Source organism: Artibeus jamaicensis, unplaced genomic scaffold (genome assembly GCF_021234435.1).
Source record: "Artibeus jamaicensis isolate MK-2021 breed Jamaican fruit bat unplaced genomic scaffold, CSHL_Jam_final scaffold_1964, whole genome shotgun sequence".
NCBI classification, from domain to species: Eukaryota; Metazoa; Chordata; class Mammalia; order Chiroptera; family Phyllostomidae; genus Artibeus; species Artibeus jamaicensis.
In genome coordinates this window covers 55421592-55445810 of record NW_026522030.1, presented here as the reverse complement: position 1 = coordinate 55445810, position 24219 = coordinate 55421592, and the positions used below count along the sequence as shown (strand labels likewise).

The 24219-nt window shown below is 42.8% G+C and overlaps 1 protein-coding gene across 1 annotated transcript in view; it reads right to left on the bottom strand.

Moving 5' to 3' along the window:
• The window catches only part of ADAMTSL1 (ADAMTS like 1), a 948619-nt gene that overhangs the window by 133346 nt on the left and 791054 nt on the right, over positions 1-24219 (bottom strand). The window contains exons 18-20 of the mRNA XM_053656510.1: positions 19383-19562; positions 13797-13950; positions 11818-12943 (exon numbers count right to left, since the gene is read on the bottom strand). Coding sequence (XP_053512485.1) covers positions 11818-12943; positions 13797-13950; positions 19383-19562 — 1460 coding nt within the window. The remainder of the gene's footprint in view (positions 1-11817; positions 12944-13796; positions 13951-19382; positions 19563-24219) is intronic.

Here is a 24219-nt window from a genome sequence, read left to right as displayed (position 1 = left end):
CTCTGAATGAGGACAACTATTTATTTCCATAACTGTGTTAACACTATTAGCCAGATACTGGAATGCGAAAACATTTAAGAAAGAAAAACCTGCAATTGCACAAATGTATATAAATAAGAGCAAAAAAAAAAAGAGTTGGAAAAAGGTAGGTTTAGAAGCAAAGAAGCCAACGTAAGGGAGGCTGTGCAAAGAACATGAGCTCCAAACTCTCAGGAGCAGCTGTTGGGGACTTTCTCTACTGTATAATGCAGATTTTTCCCCCCTTTAGGGATTCCTTAGATAAGGATAATGAAATCTACCATAAAGGGAGAGCAGGCACCAATATTTGTTAGGCAAGTATATAAGCTTTATATAATTTTACTCTATCGTATTACCAGATTGACATTATTCTCCCATTTTAGAGAGAAAAAAAGCAGCTCAGTGAAGTAACTTGTTCAGCTAGTGCACAAGGAGGAAACAGGAATGGGGAGTGACCTCCGACCTTTTAAAAAACTGACTATATTCAAGGCATTCACCGGGGCCTAATAAGAAGTCATGTGGCTTGGCTTCATTTTGGTGGAGGCAATTGTGCCAAGGTTTGTAGTTGCTTGGGGAAATGGACAATCACTAATAAGAATATTTTAGATTTTAAAGAACTTGAGGTTGAAGGGAAAAAATGTTATGATCAGAACTTCTCTATGAGCAAAACTTTTTCCTGAACCCCCAAATTATAGTAGCCCAGAGACTTGCAAGAGAGAACTTTCTCTTGTACAGATATTTTGGGGTGCAGATTTAAGGTTCATGAAGAGTTTCATATCACCATTTGGCTAAGGCAACTTTTCAAAACTTTTGCTGTTTTTAATGTAATTGCCAACTAAAAGTTATTTAATGCTGGAAGCTTCATGATTGCTCCAGGTGGAAGTATAGAAAATATTTTTGGAATGGGAAAGGCCACCTGACCACACATTCTTAACCCTGTTCTAATACTTCTTGCCAAACTGTTTGGTTTCATTCTGTTCAGAAATTCATGAAGGCGTGCATTTGCTAATATGGGCAGTTTTATCTGCTTACTGGGTAGTTCATTTCAAACTACAAACCTCGGCATAAAATGACTCTGACTCCGGGACAGGGATCATCAAACTTCAGTCAGCTGTCAGCAGCATTTGCAAATAAAGTTTTATTGGAACATTGCCACACCAGTTCCAGTATTTTCTATGGCTGCTTTCATGCTTCAGTGGCAGAGCTGAGTTGCTGAGCTGGAGCTAGGATGACCTAAAAAGCCTCAAGTGTTTACTTTCTGGTCTTTTACAAGAAAAATTTGCTGTCCCTGACCTAGAACATGGAGGAATTTTCACCTGTGGTTCGTTTCAGTGCTTTCCTCATTTATGACAAAAATGTTAATTACTTCTTAGGAACCCTGCCATTTGTTCGGACCATTTTTCTAGGAAGAAGAAGTTAACTGCTCTGGGGACATTTTGAGACCTCCTAGGCTTTCAGAGAATAGACAGTAACTGACTCCAAGCTCCACCTGTGCCGCCCAGCTGACACTATTGTTTCACGTCCCCTGATGCTCTCTGCTGACGGATGAAGGCTGGTCATTCTGTGACCTTTGCATTCACTGACCCCTGCCCTCTCCACCTCCTTTTGCTGAGGTTTATGTATTCACTGGGATGCGGCCCTTTCTTTTCTCACTTGCTATTCTTATACTTTTCAGCTGGGAAAAACATTTGTCATCCCCATTTCCTTTAGTTCTATAATGGAAACAAGCCAAACCAAATTGAAACTGGTTTATTCTTCCTTCCCTATATGCCCTGCCTCCAGGATTTATATTATCTGCGAACTTGGAAACTGCATTTCATGTACTTATGCCTTATACATCTAGCATCATTCACAACTGTGGTGCTGAAATTGACCCCAGAGGCAATTTGCATCTGATGCTCTCTTCCAGGCTGAGAAGTTTCCATCTATGGATACTCTGTTTCCCGAGCCTTCCAAACACTCCTTAATTCATCTCCCATTCAACACCACATTGGAACGTTGTCCAAAGCTTTCTGGAAAGTATAAGCATTTAAAACATACAGATTTCTTTCTTACCAGACCTGAAATGATAGCACAAACTGTCAGTAGAATATAAGCATCCTCTTCTATGGCCTGGATTTAGGCTGGTAATTCTCTATCACATTGTGTTTTCTGAGATAACTTTGTATCTCAGCTCTTAGAACCACTGCCTAGGTTTTCCTCAAAATAAGAATAAAGCTCCTGATTTTGTGATGTGCTGGAGCACACTGTGATATATTGGCCCTTGATCCGCCTGACAACATGGATACTGATAAATGAGTGTCCATTTTGAACCTGGCAGTTCGCAGATATATCTGTTCTTCATATCCTTGCTCATCTACAGGGCAGGTATAATCATTTGAACTGGAGTTTGAGCTTCAGGTGCTCTGATTCTGGCCGTCCTGTCCTTCTACCACTGTTGGCCGTCCTCTGTGCTAACTGATGCACCATTAGGTCATTCCTCCTGACCAAGTGGGTGTTCGGAAATGATCAGCAGGAATCTGGCAGACGCAGATAGGAAGAAAATAGAAAAGGGCTTAGGAATCACAAGGTAGAAACTTTTGGGAGGAAAGGATCAATCTTCATTCAGCTTTCCTTTCCAATTTGCAACTCAATGTCTAGTGCCAAATTTGGGGAATCTGGCTTTTCTTTTCTCCAGTGAAATCAGCAGTGTCCTTACAAGCATTATTCCTAGAGTTGGATTCAGATCTAGGGGCACTGTACATACAGGGTGGGCAAAGTAGATTTACTGTTGTGAATACATGGAACAGTTTATTCTTGCATTAATATTTATTAATTGTTGCATCATGGTCCATACGAACAACTGCACACCTGCTTTCGCCCCACCTTGTGCATGTGTCTGTATTATGTGAGCCTCCTGGTATTAGAAGTGGGGAGAACTTACTTCATAGATTCTTAGGCTAGTGTTGTCCTCTGTCCAATGCAAATGGGTGTTAGCTTTTGCCTGAGTCTGAACTCAAATGTGGTAGAGAGTAGGATGGCCCAGTGAGTAAGTGTTCAGTGTTTACACAGTGTAACTGAAAAGCAAGGAACAGTTTGTTTCATTTTGCTTGTGGTCCAGGGCTGTAAACATGCATATGCTCACACATACAGGTGCAGGTCATCAACACTGTAAACATACACAGTAAGAGACACAAACACAGATGCAACAATCATAATGTTTACTGAGTGCCTATTATGTGCCTAATACTGTGCATACTTATAGCTGGGTGTGTATATGTAAAGGTACAGCACTCAATAGAAGAAAAGGCTCTCCCTCAAACAGATGTGCCAAAATAAAAACAAAAGCCTCATAGATGGAAGCCAGCTGGCCAGAAAATGGAATGTTAATTTATGCTGGTCTAGCTGACCCCAGTGGCTTCTTTTAAAAACAGTGGCAAGTCCATGTATTCAGCTGAGGTTAAAATCGATAAAAAGAAATAGTCCTTAGAGCCAGACTGCTTTGAGTTCAGATCCCAATTCTACTACTTCTGCCACTACTTATGAAGTGAGCCTAGCATCTCTGAATTTCTATTTCTTTTTTTAAATTTAATCTTTATTGTATTATTTTTTCCATTAGCATTTAGTCCCCTCATATGCCCCTCCCCACAGCAACCACCACTCACTTCAGTTTCAACCTTTGTAAAATTGGTATAGTAACCTCAAAGGGTTATTGTAAGAATACATGAATGCCCGTAAAACAATTAGGACAGTGCCTAGCTCAAAGCAAGGGCTCGTTAAATGTTGGTGATGATTATAGTGATTTCTCCACTGGCCTGAATGTTATGGGAGAAAGGATGCCCTCGGGTATTTACTCTCTGCACTTATTCACTCCGATGCAGTGCTTTTCAGATTGTACAGCTGTGAGCCACAGATGCTCAGAGTTTCCTGACCCTTCGCTAGAGGAGAACACTTGGGCCAGGCAGAGAGGTTGAGCTGGGAGTGGGGACCCCTCTGAAACTCTGCCACAATTGCATGTTGAATACTGGAAATCCAAATTATGCAAAACGATGCAAACTCCATTCTCCAGCAATTAGGAAACTTCCCTCCTCATTACAGGGATCCATCGTTTGTCTGTTCCTCTATTCATTAGTTTATGTATGTTGAGTGTCTATTATGTTCTTGGAACTGTAGGTAAAATAAGACTTTCTTAAACTGTCCTTGAGGAAGATGAACATAATGCAGATGATTATGTGGAAGAACATCTAGCTAACTGATACACAGTGCTAGGGCTGAGATAGACTACTATGCACAGGATACTACATAGGTGGTGGAGGGGGTCATCTGACCCCCCTTCCTGTACAGAAGGGTAGAATTGGGCAGACAAAGTGGGTCAGAAGGCTCCAGGCACATTTGTAAACAGCAAGTAATTGGGTACCACTGAAGGGCAGAGCTCAGTGGGGTGAGGTGGGGGCGTGGTGAGATATGAAGTGACAGAGGCAGGTAGATGTCAGGCGTTCTGTATCATTCAAAGGCAGTTGGAACTTATCCTCATGTGATGGTAAACTATTAAAACATTTTAAGCATGACTACTCCATGGACAGGTTTTCTGGAAGGATGCTTTGGCAGTAGATGTCAGGTGATCTAGAGCAGGAATCAGTAAATCTTTTCTGTAATAGGACAAATCGTAAATATTTTAGGCTTTGAGGGCCACCTATGGTGGTCTCTGTTATATATTCTACTTCTTGTTTGTCTGTTTTAAAAAATTTAAAATTTATTCTTTTAATAACGCTTAAGTATCCTGGCTTCAAATCCAGGCTGTAACACCTACTAAGTGTGAGACCTTGAGTCAGTTAACTTAACAGCTCTGGGCTCAATTTCAATGGCTCTTTAAATAACTCTTTAAAAGCCATTCTTAATAACCCTTTAAAAAGTGCAAAAGCCACTGGCTATAATTTGCCAATCCCTGGTCTAGAGAAATCAAATATGAATTAGGGGGCTGTTGGAGTCATCTGGAGCCGACACAGCTAAACCAAAGTAAGTCAGTGAGAACAGAGAAAAGTGAAAGGATGTAAGAACCACAGAGAAGCTAGAACAGACTCGAAATATTTTGGCTCAGGAAGCTGGATGGATGGGGTTTACTTTACTGAGACAGGGTTTTAGGAGTTTATTTTTATTTTTTTATTTTTAAAGATTTTTTATTTATTTATCTTCAGAGGGGTAGGGAAAGAGAGAAATATCAATGTGTGGTTGCCTCTCGTGTGCCCCACTGGGAACTGGCCTGCAACCCAGGCATGTGCCCCTACTGGGAATCAAACCACGATACTCTGGTTCGCAGGCCTGCGCTCAATCCACTGAGCTACACCAGCCAGGGCAGGAGTTTAGTTTTAGATACAGTGAGTTGACCCATGTGTGGAGCATGTGGGTTGGGATGTCCATCCAGTAGACAGTTTTGCACCTGAGTCAGAAGAGAGACTTGGTGTGGTGTTCGATATATGAGAATCAATGGCACATGGGGGGAAGTGTGGGCCACAAGAATCATTATTATGTGTACAGGGAGACCCCTAAGCAGGTAGATGAGAGTTGGGGAGAGGACGAGAAACTCACAAAGGTGACTGAGAAAAAATATCCAGAGAAGTAAGAAGCAAACCAAGTGTGTGTAGTTTCTAAAGTGGCAGAAACTTGTTTTTAGGAAGAAGTGCTTAGTCTCCGTAGAATGCTGACAGACCAGATTATATAAGGAATATTGGGAGAGACAACTTGCTTCTTTTTAACAAACAAGAAATAACGTTTTTTGGGGGAGGGGTCTGGGAGCCTTTTCCCAGGAGAAGTGTATGCTGTGTGCAGCCGTGGACTACAAGGTGGGCAAACAGAAGCCAATTTTATTATAAACTGAGTGGAACTGTTAAGTAAAACTTTAAAAATTTCATAATTAACAACCTTGGCAGAGGGTACCTAAGATGGCCTTCTACATGTGAAATATTTCTAGGGTGTAAGTTGGCTGCTTTAGGGCTATAAGAATAATATTTTAAGCCACTCAGGCACTGTTAAGGCGCCAGGCCCATGAAGCGAGGCTAGAATACTTCTCTTTCAATGGGTATCTACCAACTCTTTTAAAATAACTAATAACAAGTGTATAATTCTACTCCGAGGTTCACCTTCCTCCCTTTTTCTTTCTCAGCACTTCTTAACGATGGTCCTTGAACCTCAGGTCTCAGAGTCACTGGGTATGCTTGTTAAAGTGCAAATTATGGAGCTCTGCCACAGAAAGAATTTCTGGGGCAGGGTTGGATAGAGCAGTCAGCATTTCTAACATGTCCTGGTAATGCTGAATTTGAGAACCCCTCCCCTATCCACTTTTAAAAGTTAGAAGAGAAGTGTTCTGCCCATTGGAGTTTAATACAAACTTGGGGCCTAAGTGACTTTATCCTCCACCAGCACTTGCGTGTCTCTTAGTTTCTGACGGGAGGGATCTTGCCTTATTTAACCTCTCACTGTCTGGTGCCTCTCATGCTATCTAACACTCAGCAGGTATTTGTGGGGTTGAAGGGATGAGTGCAAAGAGCCGCCCCCAACCCGCTTCCACTCATGCTCCTCTACACTGGCCACAAAATAGCCAGTGTGAGTCTATAAAAATGGCAATCAGATTGTTTAAGTTCTTGTCTAACGGCCTCCAAAATGTCCCTGTGGTACTCAGAATAAATCCTCAATCCTAACTCTACCTAGCTTTCTGGTTCAGGCTGTTTAGAGTATCTGTGAATACACTGCAAAAGTCCTTCCAACCAACAGCCAGCTGGGTCTTGCAGACTCTTTCAGAAAGACACATTTGGGTACTAAGCAAAACCAGATTAACTGAACTACAAACGGGGCGTTTCGGCACTTCCCTGTTTGAAAACAAATGGACATTTCTGAACCACTGCTGAACACAGTAACGGTGACAAGCATTGAAACCCCACGCAAGAGAGGTCACAAACAGCCCACGGCAAAGCTGTCCCAGTGGCAGTTCTGAGCCTTGTGCATGCTCTGTGCAGATTCACTCCCTTTCTTTTCTCAAAAAGTACTTGGAAAACTGTATAGAAACACAACTCCAGCCAAATTTCTTACTCATCTTTTAAGTAAAATGAAAAAATTAGGACGTCAAAAATCAGAAACAAAAATCTGTTGTCTTTTCCTACCTCGTGGCATTAACCTGCATTAAAAAGCTCTGTCAAGGACAGGTCTAGAAAAAATCTTGACAATGGAAGCTACTGTAAAACTCTATTTGGCCATGCTCCTCATGTGCTTTCCCTCCTAATGCTGCTCCTCACTCCCACTCCCACCCCACCGGTGACCCAGTGACTGAAGAGGCAGAATTTGCCCTCTGCTGTCCTAGGCCTAACACCTTCAGTACCTTTCCAACCTGGCTGCCCTGCATCTTTCTCTAGCAAGATGCTGCTGAAACTTTTTTTAATCTGAAAGTCTTTACAGTTAGGCTTGCGATGCCTGCTAAAGTGAAAATTAAAAGACATAATAGTGTTTCTAAGTCCTACTTCAACAATTATTGGTATTCCTGAGATTACTAGGCCAAAAAATTTTTCATTGATCAAAGAATTACTTGGAAAACACTCATACTATATTGTCTACCTGGAAAGTCACAACATGTTGGAATGCTTGAAGGGTTAGAAAAGGGAAAAACAAAAATAGCTTTGATTTGGGGGATAGTTAACTGCCTTTAAGAACAGTAATCACCTGTTTAAAAAGATAATATAAATTTCTGCATACTCTTCTGAAATGTTCTTCTGACATGTTGGTGCATACAATTAGATCAAATTTCTAAGCATGAGTAATAGCCCATTAAAAAAACCCAAACTTTATTTGTGTACATTTATAATACATACTCTAATGAAACATATAAAAATTCTAAAAGGATGTATACCAGATTATGAAGACTGACAGCCTCTGGGAAACAGGGGGCTGAGGGAGACTTGGCATTTTCACTTTATAGATTTAGGTATTATTTGTATTGTTTTATGGTCGCTTTCTTACTTTTATAATAAAAAACGAGCACTATATGAAAAATAGAAGTAAAGCCCAGCAGTAAATATGTCTGTTTGGCTTTTAGTGAGCGTGTCCCGAACTCACGCGATCAATGAGCCCATGTTGTGGGGTACTCGGAAACGACGTGTGCAGCCAATTTCAGAGTTACTGCACTGCGGGCTCTCCCCGTCCCCTGTCGCCATGTGGGTTTTCACCTTCTGTGACCTTCTGCGACCTTCTGCGAGTGAGTGAAGGAGGTGGTGGAAAGGACTTCAGAGGTGATCTGGGACAACCCCCTTCATTTCTGAAACACTAGGACTAAGGTCATGGAAAGAGAAGGGCCCTGGCAAGATCAGCCTGAAGCCCTCAGTCCTCATCTAGCTCCTTCCATATCTTCTCTTTGGTCACCAGATGACTTAAATGGGCCATGACCTTTGGATTTCATTAAAAACTCATTAAATTAAAAAAAAATCATTAAAAATTCTGCAGCACTCAAGGGAATTGTCGGGACTTCTGAGTCAGCCCTGCAGTTCCAGGCACAGCACAGGGGAGTCCGAAGGACCCACTCCTTCTTCCTAATGGCCTGTCTTGTTCTACAGCTTTCTAACAGGAGGTAGGTGCTATTCAAAGGAAAGGGTCCTGAAAATAAAGGACAGAAATCAACAAGGGTCTTGAGGAAACTTGGGATCTCTGGCAAAGTACCGATACATAAAAGTATAAATGTACTCATTTGCTCAAATAGCATGGGCTTGGGTTGGGCAGAACTGGCTTTGAATCTGACCTCTAGATTCTGCCTTTCACTAGTTTATCTAATATTGTCAAGTTTCTTAACTCCAGGGGCCTTGGTTTCCCCATCTCTGAAGTAGGGATCACAGCTTATATCTCACACAGACATTAACTAAGATGATGGCCATGAAAGTTGCTAACCTGTGAGGCACAGTGTGCATATCAATATTTAGTCAAGAAATGTTAATTCTCACCTTTTCCCTACATAGCCAGTCACTACTCCCTTCGATCCTACTGGCAGCAAACCTGGGCAACAAGCCCAGGGGATATGAATAAAATGGTACTTACACTTGAGAAACTGGCTTGCTGGTGGAGGACATGACATGATTTGGGCAAGACGAGTGCACTGACAGAGGTGAGTTCCAGTGGAGTTCCACCCCCGGACTCCACCCTGAGCACCAGGGCACCACTCCCAGCCAGCCCCCATCATTCTGGAGACCTGACATGAGCTGCCTCTCAGTGTCCCAGTGGCCTCTGGGGAATCTACTGCAACTTTAGCTTGACCCACAAATTTGTTATAAAGATTTCTGGAAAGAATTGCAGGGATCATAGCAGTTAAGCTGATCACGGAAAGTACGAGCTGGGGAGGACCCAGCTACAAGCAATGGTGATGTTAGGAGCACAAGCTCTCCAACATGCTGCCTGTGTTCCCGCCTTGTCTCTGTGCTTCTGTGTGGGTCCACCATCTGCACCTCAGCTTTCTTATCAATGTGTGGTAACAATAGTAGGACTTGCTCCATAGGCTTTAAAAAAAATATTAAGTGACAATGTCTTAGAAACACTAAGCACAGTGGTCTGGTATATAGTAAGAGCACATAGAAAAACACTTAGCATTGTTATTAAAGCTATTTGTAAGTAGTAAGGCAGAGAGGCAATATTGACAAATTAAAGGCACAAAAGATGCAGTCAGGGTAGACGTCACTTTAGTTCATCAAATCACTACTCTTTGGAATCATATAAACTTGATATCATATCCTCAGTCAGGCTCTAAGGTCAGACTAACATGATCTTGGGTTAGTCATTGTATTTTGGTTTTCTATGCAAAACCAGAGGATAATGTATGTCAATGTTGCAGATTGTTGAAATAACAAGTGCAGTTACACAGAAATAAACCCAGCACATTGCCTGGCACCATAAATCCTGGCTTGTTTCCTTTTCCACCTAAAGCTAGCAAACCAGAGAAGAGGGTAGCCAAACAATAGTGTTTAGAAATATATTTAATGAAAAGAGCATTCTATATGGATTCAGAGATAATAAGAAGTTGAATTGAGGACTCTGAACTGGAGGACCTTAAAGGCTCCTCTTCCATCCATAGTCTATGGTTCTTCAAGTAATTATTTATTCTACTTTTGTCATATATCTTGGCTCTACCAACTAATAAATATGATCTTTGGCAGGTTGCTTGACTTTGTGTTCTCTTCTGTAAAGTGTGGATAAAAATTGTACCCACTACTCAGGGCTACTGTTAAAATTCAGTGACATGGGGCACATATCACACTTGCCCTGGCTGGTGTAGCTCAGTGGATTGAGCATGGGCCTGAGAACCAGAGTATCCAGGTTCAATTCCCAGTCAGGGCACATGCCTGGGTTGCAGGCCAGTTCCCAGCAGGGGACACAGGAGAGGCAACCATACATTGATATTTCTCTCCCTCTCTCCTTCCCTTCCCCTCTAAAGATAAATAAATAAAATCTTAAAAAAAAGAGTTCACACTTGTGTGGCAGGTAATCACTACTTAATTAATGGTAGCTATAATTATTGTCATCAGGGTCACTGTAAACATTAAAAGAGGCAATATATGTAGAAAGCATGGCAGAGTGCTTGGCACATGGTATTCAAAAATATTATTATCATTACTTCTAACACTGCTCTTGACCTTACATTGCCAACGGCTATGGCTCAAGGAAACCCATAAGTAATACATTCTGTCACCCCATCAGAACAGAGACACCAAGAGATACCAAGATAATTAACCACAGGTCCGATGGGAATAAAAGCTTTCTGGAACAAACAGCCTTGCCCAGCCCGAACAGAGGACAGGCTCACCCATGAGGAGCAGCAAGTGCTGGCTGCACTTTCCCCAGCCCTGGAGACCACACACACGAAGACAAGGTCTGGATGGACAATACTGGGTTGGCCAAAAAGTTCATTGCATTTTTCCCCCCATATGATGGCTCCAGTAGTGCTAAGTTGCTTTAACTACAGTTGGAACAATTTTGTTAGATTGTATTGTGACAGTTGTCATATCCTCATGCATTTAAAAAAATTGGTGAATTTTTGTGCAGCCATTTTAATATTGAAGATGGAAGAAGATTAGCGACATTTTTGGTGTGTTATGCCTATTATTTCAAGAAAGGTAAAAATGCAACTGAAATACAAAAAAAGATTTGTGCAGTGTATGGAGAAGGTGGTGTGACTGTTTGAACATGTGAAAAGTGGTTTGTGAGGTTTCTTGGTACTATTGGCAGTTTGGCCAAATAATTCTTTGGTGTGGGGCTGTCTTATGCATTGGAAGATGTTTAGCAGCAGCCCTGAGCTCTATCCACTAAAAGCCAATCACGGGAGATAGCCAACATACTCAAACTATCCAAATCAATAAAGTTACTGGTGAAAATAAAAAAGTGTCTTTTACTTTTTAGAAAAAAATGTAACAGACTTTTTGGCCAACCCAGTAGTTCATCTCACAAGGTGGCAATGTAACAATGCCTTGTCCTGAAACTATCACTTTCTACCAAAAGTTCAAAGCTATCCCATGAGTATCTCATTAATCTTTGGGATCCTACAGCGATCAGGGTGGGTAGGCATTGTTGCTATTTCCTTATAAAGATGGGACTGTACAGTTTCGAGAAATTAAATACCTGTCTGCTCCAACAGTCTGTAATTGCAGACAGAGGGTTTGAAACCCAGTTTGTGATCCCTGAGCCCAGGGCTCTGAGTCCTACCCTCAGAAACACCTTGAAAGAAGAGTGAATAAGGTGCCTTGGAAAGATGTGGCCCTTTTCCCCCCTTCCCTTCCTAGGCCAGGTAACTGTAAGGCTTACCTGTCACTGAACTGAACCTCTTCTCCATTCCTGGCCCAGCTGATAGTAGGTCGGGGATTGCCTATGGCTTCACAGTGTAGAAGCACACTCAGCGTCCCGCTGGCCAGGGCCACAGTCTGCCCAAGATGGGTGACCACTTCTGAGGCAGAGAGCTGCTGGGCAGCTGAGATCTTCCGCAAGATGGTGGGCTTGCGGTGTGGCCGGCGGGAGCCACCCCCTGCCTCTCCAGAGGAGGAGGACCGGAGCATGCTGGCAAAGCTGGACACAGGTTTTCGAGGTGGGATGGCCACGGGGGGAATCCTCTGCTCAGATGGCTTGAGGAGTGTGTCCTGGTGCTCCACATGGCTGCGGAAGATCTCCTGGGCCAGCTGGGCCACCAGGTGCTTGCTGTAGACATCACGAAGCTCATCTGGCTGTTGGGAGAGGTTCCGGAGGATGTCGTCTAGGCGCTGCTGCTCAGTCACGATGGTGAAGGGCAGGTGCAGGAGGGCCTGCTCAGCATTCGGATCCTCCTCCGAGGACGTGTTCCTCTCTGTAGAGTCCTGGACCTCCCAGGAGGCCAGGAGCTCTCCAGGCCAGCCCCCCTGCTCTAGCAGCCGAGAGACAAGGTCGTCATAGTGGCTCCCTGGGTCCGCAGTGAGGCCCCGCTTCTCAGCCTTGCTGCCATTAGAAAAGATTCCGTTCTGGTGTTTGTGGGTCTGCAGGGCCTCCTTGGGGTTGGCCTTCCTCACCCGGAGGGCCTCTTCCTCGTTCCTTAGACTCGTGGGCCGGGCCACAAGCTTCTGGTTGCCTCCAATGAGCTTAATCACGAACTGCTCCCGGGCTGGTCCTGCAGAGCAGGTGTAGATACCCGCATCAGAGGGCTTGAGGCGGTGGATCTTTAAGTAGCCAAAAGGGGCCACGGTGACGTGGGCAGAGCTGATGAGGTGCTGGCCGTCTTTCTCCCAGGTGATGAGGGGCTTGCGGAAGCGCCGTGTGGGGCACCGGAGCACCACAGCAGTCTTGGGGAGCAGGTACGCGAACCCACCCACGACGAAGTGCAGCTTCCTCTGCTTGCGGGTCTGGATGTATATCTTCCTTGCGGCCTCAATGTGTGGGCTATGCTTTGTGGATGGCCGCCCGGGCCCTGGAATGAAAAGGCAGACAGACAGACAGACAAATGGAGAGAAGAGAAAAATAAGAGTGAGGTGCAGCGACAAGAAAGAGGGAAAAAAGTGAGGGGAAAGAGAATAGGAAGAGAGATGAAGGGGCAGAAGAGGGGATGGAAGTGCTTCAGAGTTGATTTTGGCTGGGCCTTCATTGACCTCCTGTGTTTTCCTGGAGGAGCTGGCTACCAGCTATGGGCCATCAAGGTGCTGCCACAGTCCCAAACTAAAGTACAACCTGCTTTCACCCTGCTGGCTTTTTCTGCCCCTAAGCAGCTGAGATGCAAGGTTGTAGATGAAGGGAGGTCCCTGGGGAAAGGCAGTTCCTCTCATTGAAAGGACTTAATAAAATCAGCATCATAAAAAAGAAGCAGAGGACAAAGGGAAGGAAAATATCCCCCTTTCAATGTTTGTCCTTTGCATCTGCAGAGCACCAGGGCCCTGGTTACACTGGGGAGGAGAGCCCAGAAGCGTTATAATTCTAGGGATTAAAACTGGAGAGAACAAATCTGTTCAGAGTAGTTTAAAACCCCAGAGTGGATAACATTAGATTTCATTAGTAATATGCTGCCTCCAGCTTCCAGACCTCCATATGCCAGCAAGTGAACTCTGCTCTCCCTCTCGCAAACTATTTCTCCAGGAGAGAAGAGAATTCCACCTGGTCACATGTAATTAAGATTCCTTTTCCATCTCCAGCTGAGCTCACCAGCCTACTGCCTGCCCTCCAGGGCTTAACAATCTCCCACTGGCCTGGGTTTAGGGAAGGTTCCTGTGTGGCTACGCCTGCTTCCATGGGGCTTCATCTGCCCATCCCAAAAGCTCTGGGGTACTCACTTGTACAGGTTGCCAGCATGCATGGCCTAATTGATGAAGAGAAGGGCAGGGGTGGGCACAGGGAGGAATTGACAATAGTTGAGACCCCGGTTTTCAGCACCTTCTTGCAAACGGCACTTCGCGTCTGGGTGCCTTCGCCACAGGTCGTGGAACACTGATGGGGAAAGAAAGGCCAAGTGCATGTAAGTGCAGGACACTATAGACTATGGGCTTTTGTATAGTTCTCAAAATCACTGAGGAAAGCTGTATGAAAAAGAAGCAGCCACTTAGAGAAATATTCATTACTTGACAATGTGGAAAGACATGTCTATAATGTGGCCACATTCTACTCTAGGTTTCCCGTAGATATTGTACTAGTTTTACTTGTATTGCCTAGGCTCTAGAGTGCAGGGTTGGAGAGTCCTGTGTTCACATGTAGTTCAGTATTTCAGTACCTGGCACGTTACTTAAACTCTTGGAGGCTATTTTCACTTCATGTGCTTTGAAAGGTTGGGAATTAAATGAGATCATATGTTTTAAATATTACACACAGAAATGACAATGCCAATTTTTTCTCCTTTAAAAAATTATTTATTTATCTTTAGAGGGGAAGGGAAGGAGAGAGGGAGAGAAATATCAATGTATGGTTGCCTCTTGTGCGCCCCTGCTGGGAACTGGCCTGCAACCCAGGCATGTGCCCTGACTGGGAATTGAACCACGATCGTTTGGTTCTCAGGCCCATGCTCAATCCACTGCACTACACCAGCCAGGGCTCCTTTCTTCACAAATAAAATATTTTAATGTCAAGCCTCAGATAATTGTCACATATCTATTTTGTCTGTGGTGGGGTGCTAAATACTAAAGAAAAAAGATGTGCAAGGTAGTTCCTTATGATAAGGAACTGTTATCAAATGAAGGGAAAAAATCCAAGTGCATTATTTAAATGAAAGAGTATATTAGGGAAATGGAAATCAAAACCATGAGATACCACTTCATATTCACCAGAATGGTCATGATAAAAAAGACAGATAATAATAAGTATTGAAGAGGAAGTAGAAAAAATTAGAGCCTTCATATATTGCTGGTAGAAACATAAACAGGACAGCCCGCTTGAAAAACAGTTTAGTATTTCTTAAAAAGTTAAATATAAATTTACCATGAGACCCAGTAATTTCACTCCTAATAGCTATGCAAGAGAAATAAGAACACAGATCCACACAAAGACTTGTATGTGAATATTCATAGCAGCATATTCATAACAGGCAAAAGGGGGAGATAACTCAAATATCCACCAATTGGCAAGTGGATAAACAAAATGCGGTGTGTCTGTACAATGGAATGTCATTCTATTATAAAAAGGAATCTAGGTCTATGTGCTACAACATCAATAAACCTTGGAAACATTATGCTAAATTAAATTTTATAGTATTCAAATTATACCTCAGTGAAGCTGTTTAAAGAGTTAAATAGTAATAAAAATTTAAGTAAACATACGAAACTAAAAGGCAAGTGAAGTATTATAAAATTAATACTAACAGCTGTTGAGTGCTTCTGGTACACTGGGGATTTCCTACTAGGTCTTGAAGATGGGTGGAGTCTGGATGGGTGTAGAGGACCAGGAGTAAGCACGGGAGTCAGGGGGACATCCAGAACAAAGAGAACAGTTCAGTGCAGAAGCCCAGGGCAGGTTTGGGAGCAGAGCTAAACCTCTTAGAGCAGAAGGATCACATGGAGAGTGTCAGGCGTTCAAGAGGTAGTTTGGGAGAGACATTGGAGATTTTTAATTTTCAGACAGGAGGTTTGGAATTGGTCCATAAAGCAATGAGGAGCCACTGAAGGGAATGATGAAAGAGGTGTTTTGAGAAGGTTAATCTGGCACCAGTGTCTGGGAGGGATGGGAGAAGGAGATGGATGGCAGGTAGGGCTATCAGTTAAGGAGGCTGCCACAGTAGTCCAGGCTAGAGATGATAAAGGCCTGAACTGGGGTCATGGCAATGTGCCACGTTAACTTGAAAAATGACAGTAACCCCCCCAAATATTACCTTTTAAAGTATTATATGCTAGCCTGTTGAAACAAACTAGTCCATGCAAAGTTCTATGATACACACTACCCTAGAAGACATTTAAAATGCAAAAAACAGAGACGAGAGTCAAACCCAGTGGTGGTATTCCCCACTGATCGTAGACTCCAGACCCACTGGCCCTGATTTTATTGTGGGTGGCAGCACAAATCCAAGGGTCAGGTGGGAAGGAGGTAAAGGGCCTGGGCTTTTTGAAAGCGTGGTCATGTTAGTGCTGCTACGTAGAAAAATAGGAAAATAGAGCACATGTCAGGAGATTGATATATAATTTTGTTCAAGTCTAGATCTTTCTCTGGGCTCAACGTCCACATTTCTAAAATAGGGAAACAAAGTGAGAGCAGGGATTTTCAAACTGTGTTCCATAACTATGTCGAGGAAGTGATTCAGGGGCTTCTCAGGGGTGCTGAAGACTCAACCATTGGAAATCTGGGACCTCCCTACCCACACTTCAACCAAAACAACTCTGATTTCATATGCTTTAGAATTTTGGCTTCACAGTAACATGTCAACCTAAAACAAAGTTCTGTGACTTTAATTTTTAAAAGAACAACTAGGCTATAGGAGCTTCTATGTTCCTTCTAGCTTTGAAATTTACTACTAGGATTTAATTTCTTTTCTTTTTTTTTTTTTGGTGGGGGAAAACTTTCTTAAATATATGACTTAAAATATTTACTAGGCAACTCTTTCGGGAGATGGGAGGGTTTCTTTTAAATTAAAAAATGTAAGGTCTTCTGAGTGTCTTACGCTCAGAATAGAATCTGAGAGTAATTTTATTTGAAGTGTCTAAACCTTTGGCTTAACTCTGTCTCTCAGGGATTCTGTGCAGTAACCATGAGACTGAGCCAGATAGTGGAGGATAAAAGTGCTCGTAGATCATCCAGGTCTTCCTTTCTCCAAGGGGTCTTGTGGGGGTGTGGAATGCATGTCTTATCTCAGCCACAGGGCCCAGAGAAGGGCTGTTGGGATGACAGGGCCAACTGGAGCCTCTGAACCTCTGCAGGAGCACTCTCGTCCAGCACCAGTGTGAGTTTCATCCCAGCAAATCAGTGATGCTACTTCCTGTCATTCTCAGCTCCTCAACAGTGTTTGGAATTTCCAGTCATCAACCCAGATAACTCAAAACATAATAACACTCCTTGGGTAAGGGCTTAACTATTCCTAGTTTCTCAAATGCAAGTTCCTTTTCTTAGGAAGACTGGCAAAGGCTGGGGCGGTCTCCATCAGGACCCTGCTTCCGGCCCATTAAGATAAGTCTTCCTTTTATGAACTCTCCCTCACAAGGAGCAGGAGGATGGAAGAGAATCATAACAATAATTATGGTTAACTTTTACTAGGCACAAAGTACTTTATATGCATCACTTAATTTAAGCCTCCTGATAACCGTCAAGGTAGACATTATTATTATCTCAAAAAGGTCAAGTAACTAGGCCAACAGGAACAGGAATGATTGAGAGGTTATATTAGAGACTCCATACATTGCTGGTGGGAATGCAAAATAGTACAACCAGTAAGTACAGGAGCAGAGTCAGCATTAGAACCTAAGTTTGCCTGTCAGCCTCAACTCTTCACCAGACATGGCACTGTACTAAGGGTCTGCTTTACTTAATGGGTCCCATGGGACCTCATTCCAGCAGTCTCCTTTCCTGAATGCCTAACCATAAGCGTCCATCCTTCAAATCTGCAGGCCAAGAATAATGTTTTCTCAATTGTGTCCCATATGCTCAGAGATTACAAAGTCCAGGAATAGGGGAGGACAATTATAATCACACAGGCAGCATCCCACTCATGGCAGACTATCACCGGTGGATGTGGGAAAGCAATGCCTTTTGCAATACACCCTGGGAGGGGGTCTTCATCTAGAGCCACTTACTTGCTAAATACATGTGGGCTCCATCCTGCACTGCTATATTTGTTTTGTTTTCATATATAATGCCATACCCCAAATCAACATTCCATGAAAAAACTGTCACTGCCATGTTCATGTATGCACACATGCACACACACATATGCTCATTCTACACACTTTTTTCTTTTATCCTGTTTCTGAAACATGACATTTACTCTTCTGAGACATGTTGGGGTAAGATACCACTAGAAGGCAATTTTACTGCTAAATTATAAAATCTACCATGTGATATTACCTATAAGTAGAACCTAATCAACAAAACAAACAAGAAAGAAAAATACAACCAGAGACACTGAAATTAAGAACAAACTGACAGTAACCAGAGGGGAGGTGGGAGGGGATAAAGGGGGGAAGGGGAAGGGTTTTCAGGAACATGTACAAAGGACACATGGACAAAATCAAAGAGGGGTTGGATCAAGGGTGGGGAGAGGGGATGGCTGGGCTGAGGGGGAGTGGTGGGGATAAATGGAGACAGCTATACTTGAACAACAATTAAATAATAAAAAATAAAACATATGACAATGTAAGTTAACTCTCGATTGCAATGCCCTTAGCAGGCCCATCTGATGGAGCTCCTCTAAATATTGCACAAGAATTCTAAGAATCTATGTTGATAGAGCTGGCATCTTAATTTTCAGAGGCAGCTTCCCCCTCTGTGGAAGCAAGTGTCCTGTGTTGTATTTCAACAAGCAGCAGTCCATTCTGTGAGCTGTATATCAAACAGTGAAGGCAGTGGAATCAGCAAAGCCAGTTTGAATGCTACCATATGCTAGGGAAGGTCTTGAATCTGGTTTTGACACATCACTTCAGGCCTAGTGATTTTGTTCTTGGCTAAATTGGTTTGTGAGGCAATAATTGGAGGTGGGGGGGGCTTCTCTATGGAAGATATGTAGGTAATTCAGAAAAGTGTAGGGGCTGAAAATTAATCAACTGAAGCTTGATGTAAATGAATGAACTGATGCTAGTGTTAGAATGGGAATGATAGAGACAAATAGATTAGTTGGGTCATACATCCCTAATTATAAGGCAACTGTGAATGCTGATACAATCATCTTCCTACATGCAAGACAAGAGAGGAAATCAAGCTCTCTTGCTGGGAAGTTGTTGAAGTTTTGGAGCCAGAAAACTGACAGTAAAGAGGCAAGATTTCCTTGGCCTTCTTTTCCTCATAAGTCATGCTCCTTATTGTCCAGTAACTTGGAAGAGAAGAACTTGAGAGGCTTGGCCCTTACTAAGTAGAGACTAGAAACATCTGGGAATAAGAGGTTCTGGGAGGTCAGGAAGGCACATTTGGAGATAGAGGGAGAAGAACCCTGTGTTCCAAGAAGAATCCTGGGCCCAAATAGCATGAGCAAGGCCTGGTTTTGTTCCACGAGGAACCTGTTTACAATCACATGCTTTGGATTGCTGAATAAGGGCTGGCTACTTAACTTGTGTCCCTGCAGCCTAGTTAAAAGTTAGTCACATGGTATGGTATAAACGGTTACAAAAATACTGCTCCATAATGTTAGGAGGATTATTTCATTTTGTTCTTGCCTTCTGTCTATATCCATTTAGGGTGCCTTCTTTTCATCTTTATTTATGTCTCTTTTATTAACTCTTCCTGAGGACCATACATACCTCTGTCCATTCAGAGAGAAACCACTCACTGGGACAGTCATCTTTCTTGCAGGCTTGCTGGGCGGCCAGTTTTGGGGCTGAACAGAAGGTCTCAGGAAGCTCCAGGAAGCTGCCATCAGCCATGCGCTGCTTGCAAAGAACCTCACGCTTCTGAATACCCCCTCCACAGGTCCTGGAACACTGGGGAAGGAAGGAAAGTCAACCCAAAGTAAGAAAGTCATGTGTTTAAGTGCCAATTTTTACCTTCACCTTCATGAGTAAAGAGTGAAAAAAGGAGAAGGAAAAAAAAACCAGAAAAAGAAGAAAAACCAGGAACCACCCCAAAGGATTTTGCTTTTTCTTCTTGAAATAAATTTTGTAGCAAGACCTATTATAACCATGACTCTTAATCTCAAGTATTTAACTAGAGTGCTCAAGATTTCAAGAGCATTGAAATCTTAGAAAGTTGCTTCTAAATGATGATTTGCAGCCACCCAAGACAACTCATTCAAAAGGTTAGTATAATGGAGTGATAAACATATTTAGGATCCAGTGAAATAAGTCTGTGTTGTTTCCTGAATGAACAAGAGAGAGCCCCTGCCATCAGTGTAAGTCTGGAGAAGTTAACCTGCAGAGAAGGCAGCCCTCTCTAAGTGTAAACTCCCAACTCTACCACGTCGGAGGGGCATTAAATATGAGCCTGGTTTTCTGAAGAACTCCTCTGGAATGCTTTTCTTACAGAATTTGTGATTTCTTAGGGCAGTGGGAGCAAGAGCCATTGAAATTTGGGATACAAGAAAAATAGCCCTATTTCAGTGGTTTTCAGCAGGATCCCAAACACACTGTCTACTTGTAACTTAATAGTTATAATCCACTTGCATGAGGAGGGAGAGAGGCCTGCAGCAGCACAGAGTGTTGGCTGTTATTACAAATATTTGCCCCCTCCATTACAATAGCAAAGAGGCCTTCAATTTTTAGTTGGGTACATGACTTTTTAGTCCATAGACCAGATTTGCCCACCTCCCTGGAAGGTAGAAATGCCCAGGTGACCAAGTACTGTGCCTGCTGCAGCAACGGCCTCTTAGAACCAAAATGACTTAGATAAACATATTAGTTGGGGGATATATCCCTAACTTATGAGGCAGTGGTGAATGCTGACACATTCTATTCAGAACTGCAAGGAACATTCGTGACTCTGGCTCAGGTTAGGATGTTGATACAATGTCCTTGAGTACAGTCAGAATCTCGCCCAATCAGAAACTGGGAGATGGGTTACATACATCAGTTTTTTAAATTTAAAAAAAAAATTCTCCCAGGGAATTCTGAAACCAGGGTTGAGAACCATCTTTTAAAGAATGTCCCTCAACCATGTCCAATGGGAATAAGGTAAACATAGAGGGGACATCCTGGGACCCAGGGAGGACTCTGTCAGGACCGCTGGTTATTTGGATCCCACTGGAGAAAAAGAACCTTTTATCTGCAGTTGTGAATGGCTTGAGATCACAGAGCTTCTCAATAATAAAGTTAGAGAAGCTATCAACTTAGACTTGTTAGGTCTTTTAAGCTTATACCTTTCAAGCCATTCAAGGCAATGGTGAACAACCTTCATTTGCATTTATTTATTAGTTCATTCATTCACTCATTCATTCCTTTTTCTATTGAATTTCTTGGGGTGACACTGGTTAACAAAATTATACAGGTTTTAAGTTAGGACTTTAGGCCAAGATGGAGGCACAGGTAGACACACAGTGCCTCCTCGCACAACCAAAAGAAGGATGACAACAAATTAAAAAAAAACAACAAAAAACAATCAGAACTGAAAGAAAATCAAACTATATGGAAGTTTGACAACCAAGCAGTAAAAGAAGAAACATTCATCCAGACCCGTAGGAGGGGTGAAGACAGGCAACAGGGTGGAGAGGATTCGGAGCTGGGTGGTGGCTGGTGAAGTGGGCAGTACCACATTTGCATGCAGATAAACCAGGAGGAACAACTGGGGAGTGAGACAAAGTGCGCAACCCAGGATTCCAGTGTGGAGAAAGAAAGCCTCAAAACCTCTGACTGAAAAAAATCTATGGGGGTTGAGGAGGTGGGAGAAATTCCCAGCCTCATAGGAGAGTTTGTTAGAGAGACTCACAGGGTCTGAAAATGTTCACAAACTCACCCACCTTGGAATCAGCACCAGAAGGGCCCAATTTGCTTGTGGGTAGTGGGGGAAGGGACTGAAAACTAGTGAGAGAGCGGAGCAAGTGGCATTGTTCCCTCTTGGACTCCTCCCCCACATACAGTACCACAACACAGCTGTTCCACATGGGCAAATATCAAGGCTCCTCTCCTTATTATGTAACAGGTGCACTGAGACAAAAAAATATGGCCCAAATGAAAGAACAGATCAAATCTCCAAAAATAGAACTAAGCAATGAAGAGCCAATCTATCAGATGCAGAGTTCAAAACCCTGGTAACCAGGATGCTCACAGAATTGGTTGAGTATGGTTGCAAAATAAAGGAAGAAGTGAAAGCTACGCAAAGTGAAATAGAGAAAAACATGCAGGGAATCAATAGTGAAGGGAAAAAAACTGGGACTCATCAATGATTTGGACCAGAAGGAAAAAATAAACATGGAACCAGAACAGAATAAAGAAACAAAATTTAAAAACATGAGGAGAGGCTTAAAGACCTTTGGGACAGACTTTAAATTTTCCAACATCTGAATCAGGGGTGCCAGAAGGAGAGGAGAAAGAACAAAAAGTGAAAAACTTATTCAAAAACAGAATGAAGGAGAACTTCCCTAATCTGGCAAAGGAAACAGACTTCCAGGAAGTCCAGGAAGCTCAGAGAGTCCCAAAGAAGTTGGACCCAAGGAAGCATACACCAAGACACATTATAATTACATTAGCCAAGATGAAAGATAAGGAGAGAATCTTAAAAACAGCAAGAGAAAAGGTAGGTAACAGCAAGTTACCTACCTTTGTAGGTAACTATCTCCACAAAGGAGTGTCCATAAGACTATCAGTTGATTTCTTAAAAGAAATCTTGTAGGCAAGAAGGGGTTGCATAGCCATATTCAAAGTAATGAAAGGCAAGGACCTACATACAAGATTACTCTATCCAGCAAAGCCATAATTTAGAATGGGAGGGCAGATAAAGTGCTTCCCAGATAAGGTCAAGTAAAGCAGTTCATCATCACCAAGCCCTCATTATTTGAAATGTTAAAGGGACTTATCTAAGAAAAATAAAATAAAAACTGTGAACAGTAAAATGACAACACACTCACAACTATCAACAACTGCACTTAAAAAACAAACAAAAACAAATTAAGGAAACAACTAGAACAGGGACAGAATCACAGAAATGGAGGTCACATGGAGGGTTATCAGCAGGGGAAGAGTGAGGAAGGGGGATAAGTACAGGGAATAAGTAGCATAAATGGTAGGTAGAAAATAGACAAAGAGAGGTTAAGAATAGTATAGGAAATGTAGAAGCCAAAGAACTTATATGTAGAACCCATGGACATGAACTAAGGGGGAGTAAGGTCAATATGGGTGGGAGGGGGTGTGCAGGGCAGAGAGGAATAAAGCAGGGGGGACTGGGACAACCGTAATAATACTACATTAAAAAACAAAACAAAATTATGTAAGTTTTGGGTGCACAATTCTACAACACATTATCTGTACACTGTGATGTGTGCTCACCACCCCAAGTCAAATCTCTATCCATCACCATTTATTGTCACTATACCCTCTTCCACCTCCCCCACTTCCCTTCTCCCCAGCAATTACCACACTCTTGTATGTATCCATGAGTTTTTTCCTTCTCTTTTTTGTTCAATCCCTTTTCCCCATTGGCATTTTAAATTAAAAATTTTTGAAATGAAAATAACCTTATTGAGTCCCATAAGGGAAAAATGTATTTTTCTTATGGCTGGATTCAACTACTTACTCACTAAATAAAAGAAGGCTATGAGGTGGAACCACCCTATGGGGTAGGTTTTGTCCGTACTTTATAGATGAAGAAGCTGAGGCTAGACAGGTGAAGTTCCTGAATTAGGGTCCCATGCTGAGCATGTTGTCTGGGTGGGGTGGTAGACACAGCTGAAGAATGAGCCCAAACTTGGTTTCTCTTTTCTGTGCTCGTGGGAACCACTCTTTGCTTACAATGGAGGGTACTCTGACTGCTGCTTCATGCTGAGGGCTCCAGGCCTTGAGAGCCCTAAGCCTGCAAAGAGCCTGGTCTCCCTCACACACTCACTGAAGGGGCAGTGCTTTGAAGTTCAATCCTCAGCCTCCACTCTGTGACTGTCCCTGACTGGTAGGAGCCAGCCCATGATCCAGGTTGGGGGCCAACTATCTAAAACGACTTCTCTGCATTGTGGAGGCCCTGGAAATGTCTTTTCCCTAGACCCTTGGATTTCTATGCTGCAAGTCTACATCTCAATGTAGTTTCTAGGCTGTGCCAAAAGTCAGGTGGGTGGGTAGACTACATGCAGTGCTCTACAGCCAATTGTTTCTCATCACAGATTCAAACAGTTTCTTCCAAAGATTTGCCTAGCATGTCATTTAGCCTTAATTGAGGAGAAATCTATGGTTTTGAAGCTAATGCTTCAAGCTTGGAGTGGCCCAGGCTTTTGGCTTCTCTGTCTCATTTTGTTGATTCCCTGGCCTTTTTATTTATCAGAGACACCAACTTTCATTTTAGTTTTTGTTTAGCAGTAGTTCAATAAACTCTTAAAGGAACTTATCTTGAATGCATTCGTACCCACACTGTTTTGCACAGTGCCTTCTGTGAATGTAAACCCTCAATAAATATTTGTGGGATTGAATTGAAGTGGTGGGTTGGAGGAAATTTAAATTAACAGGT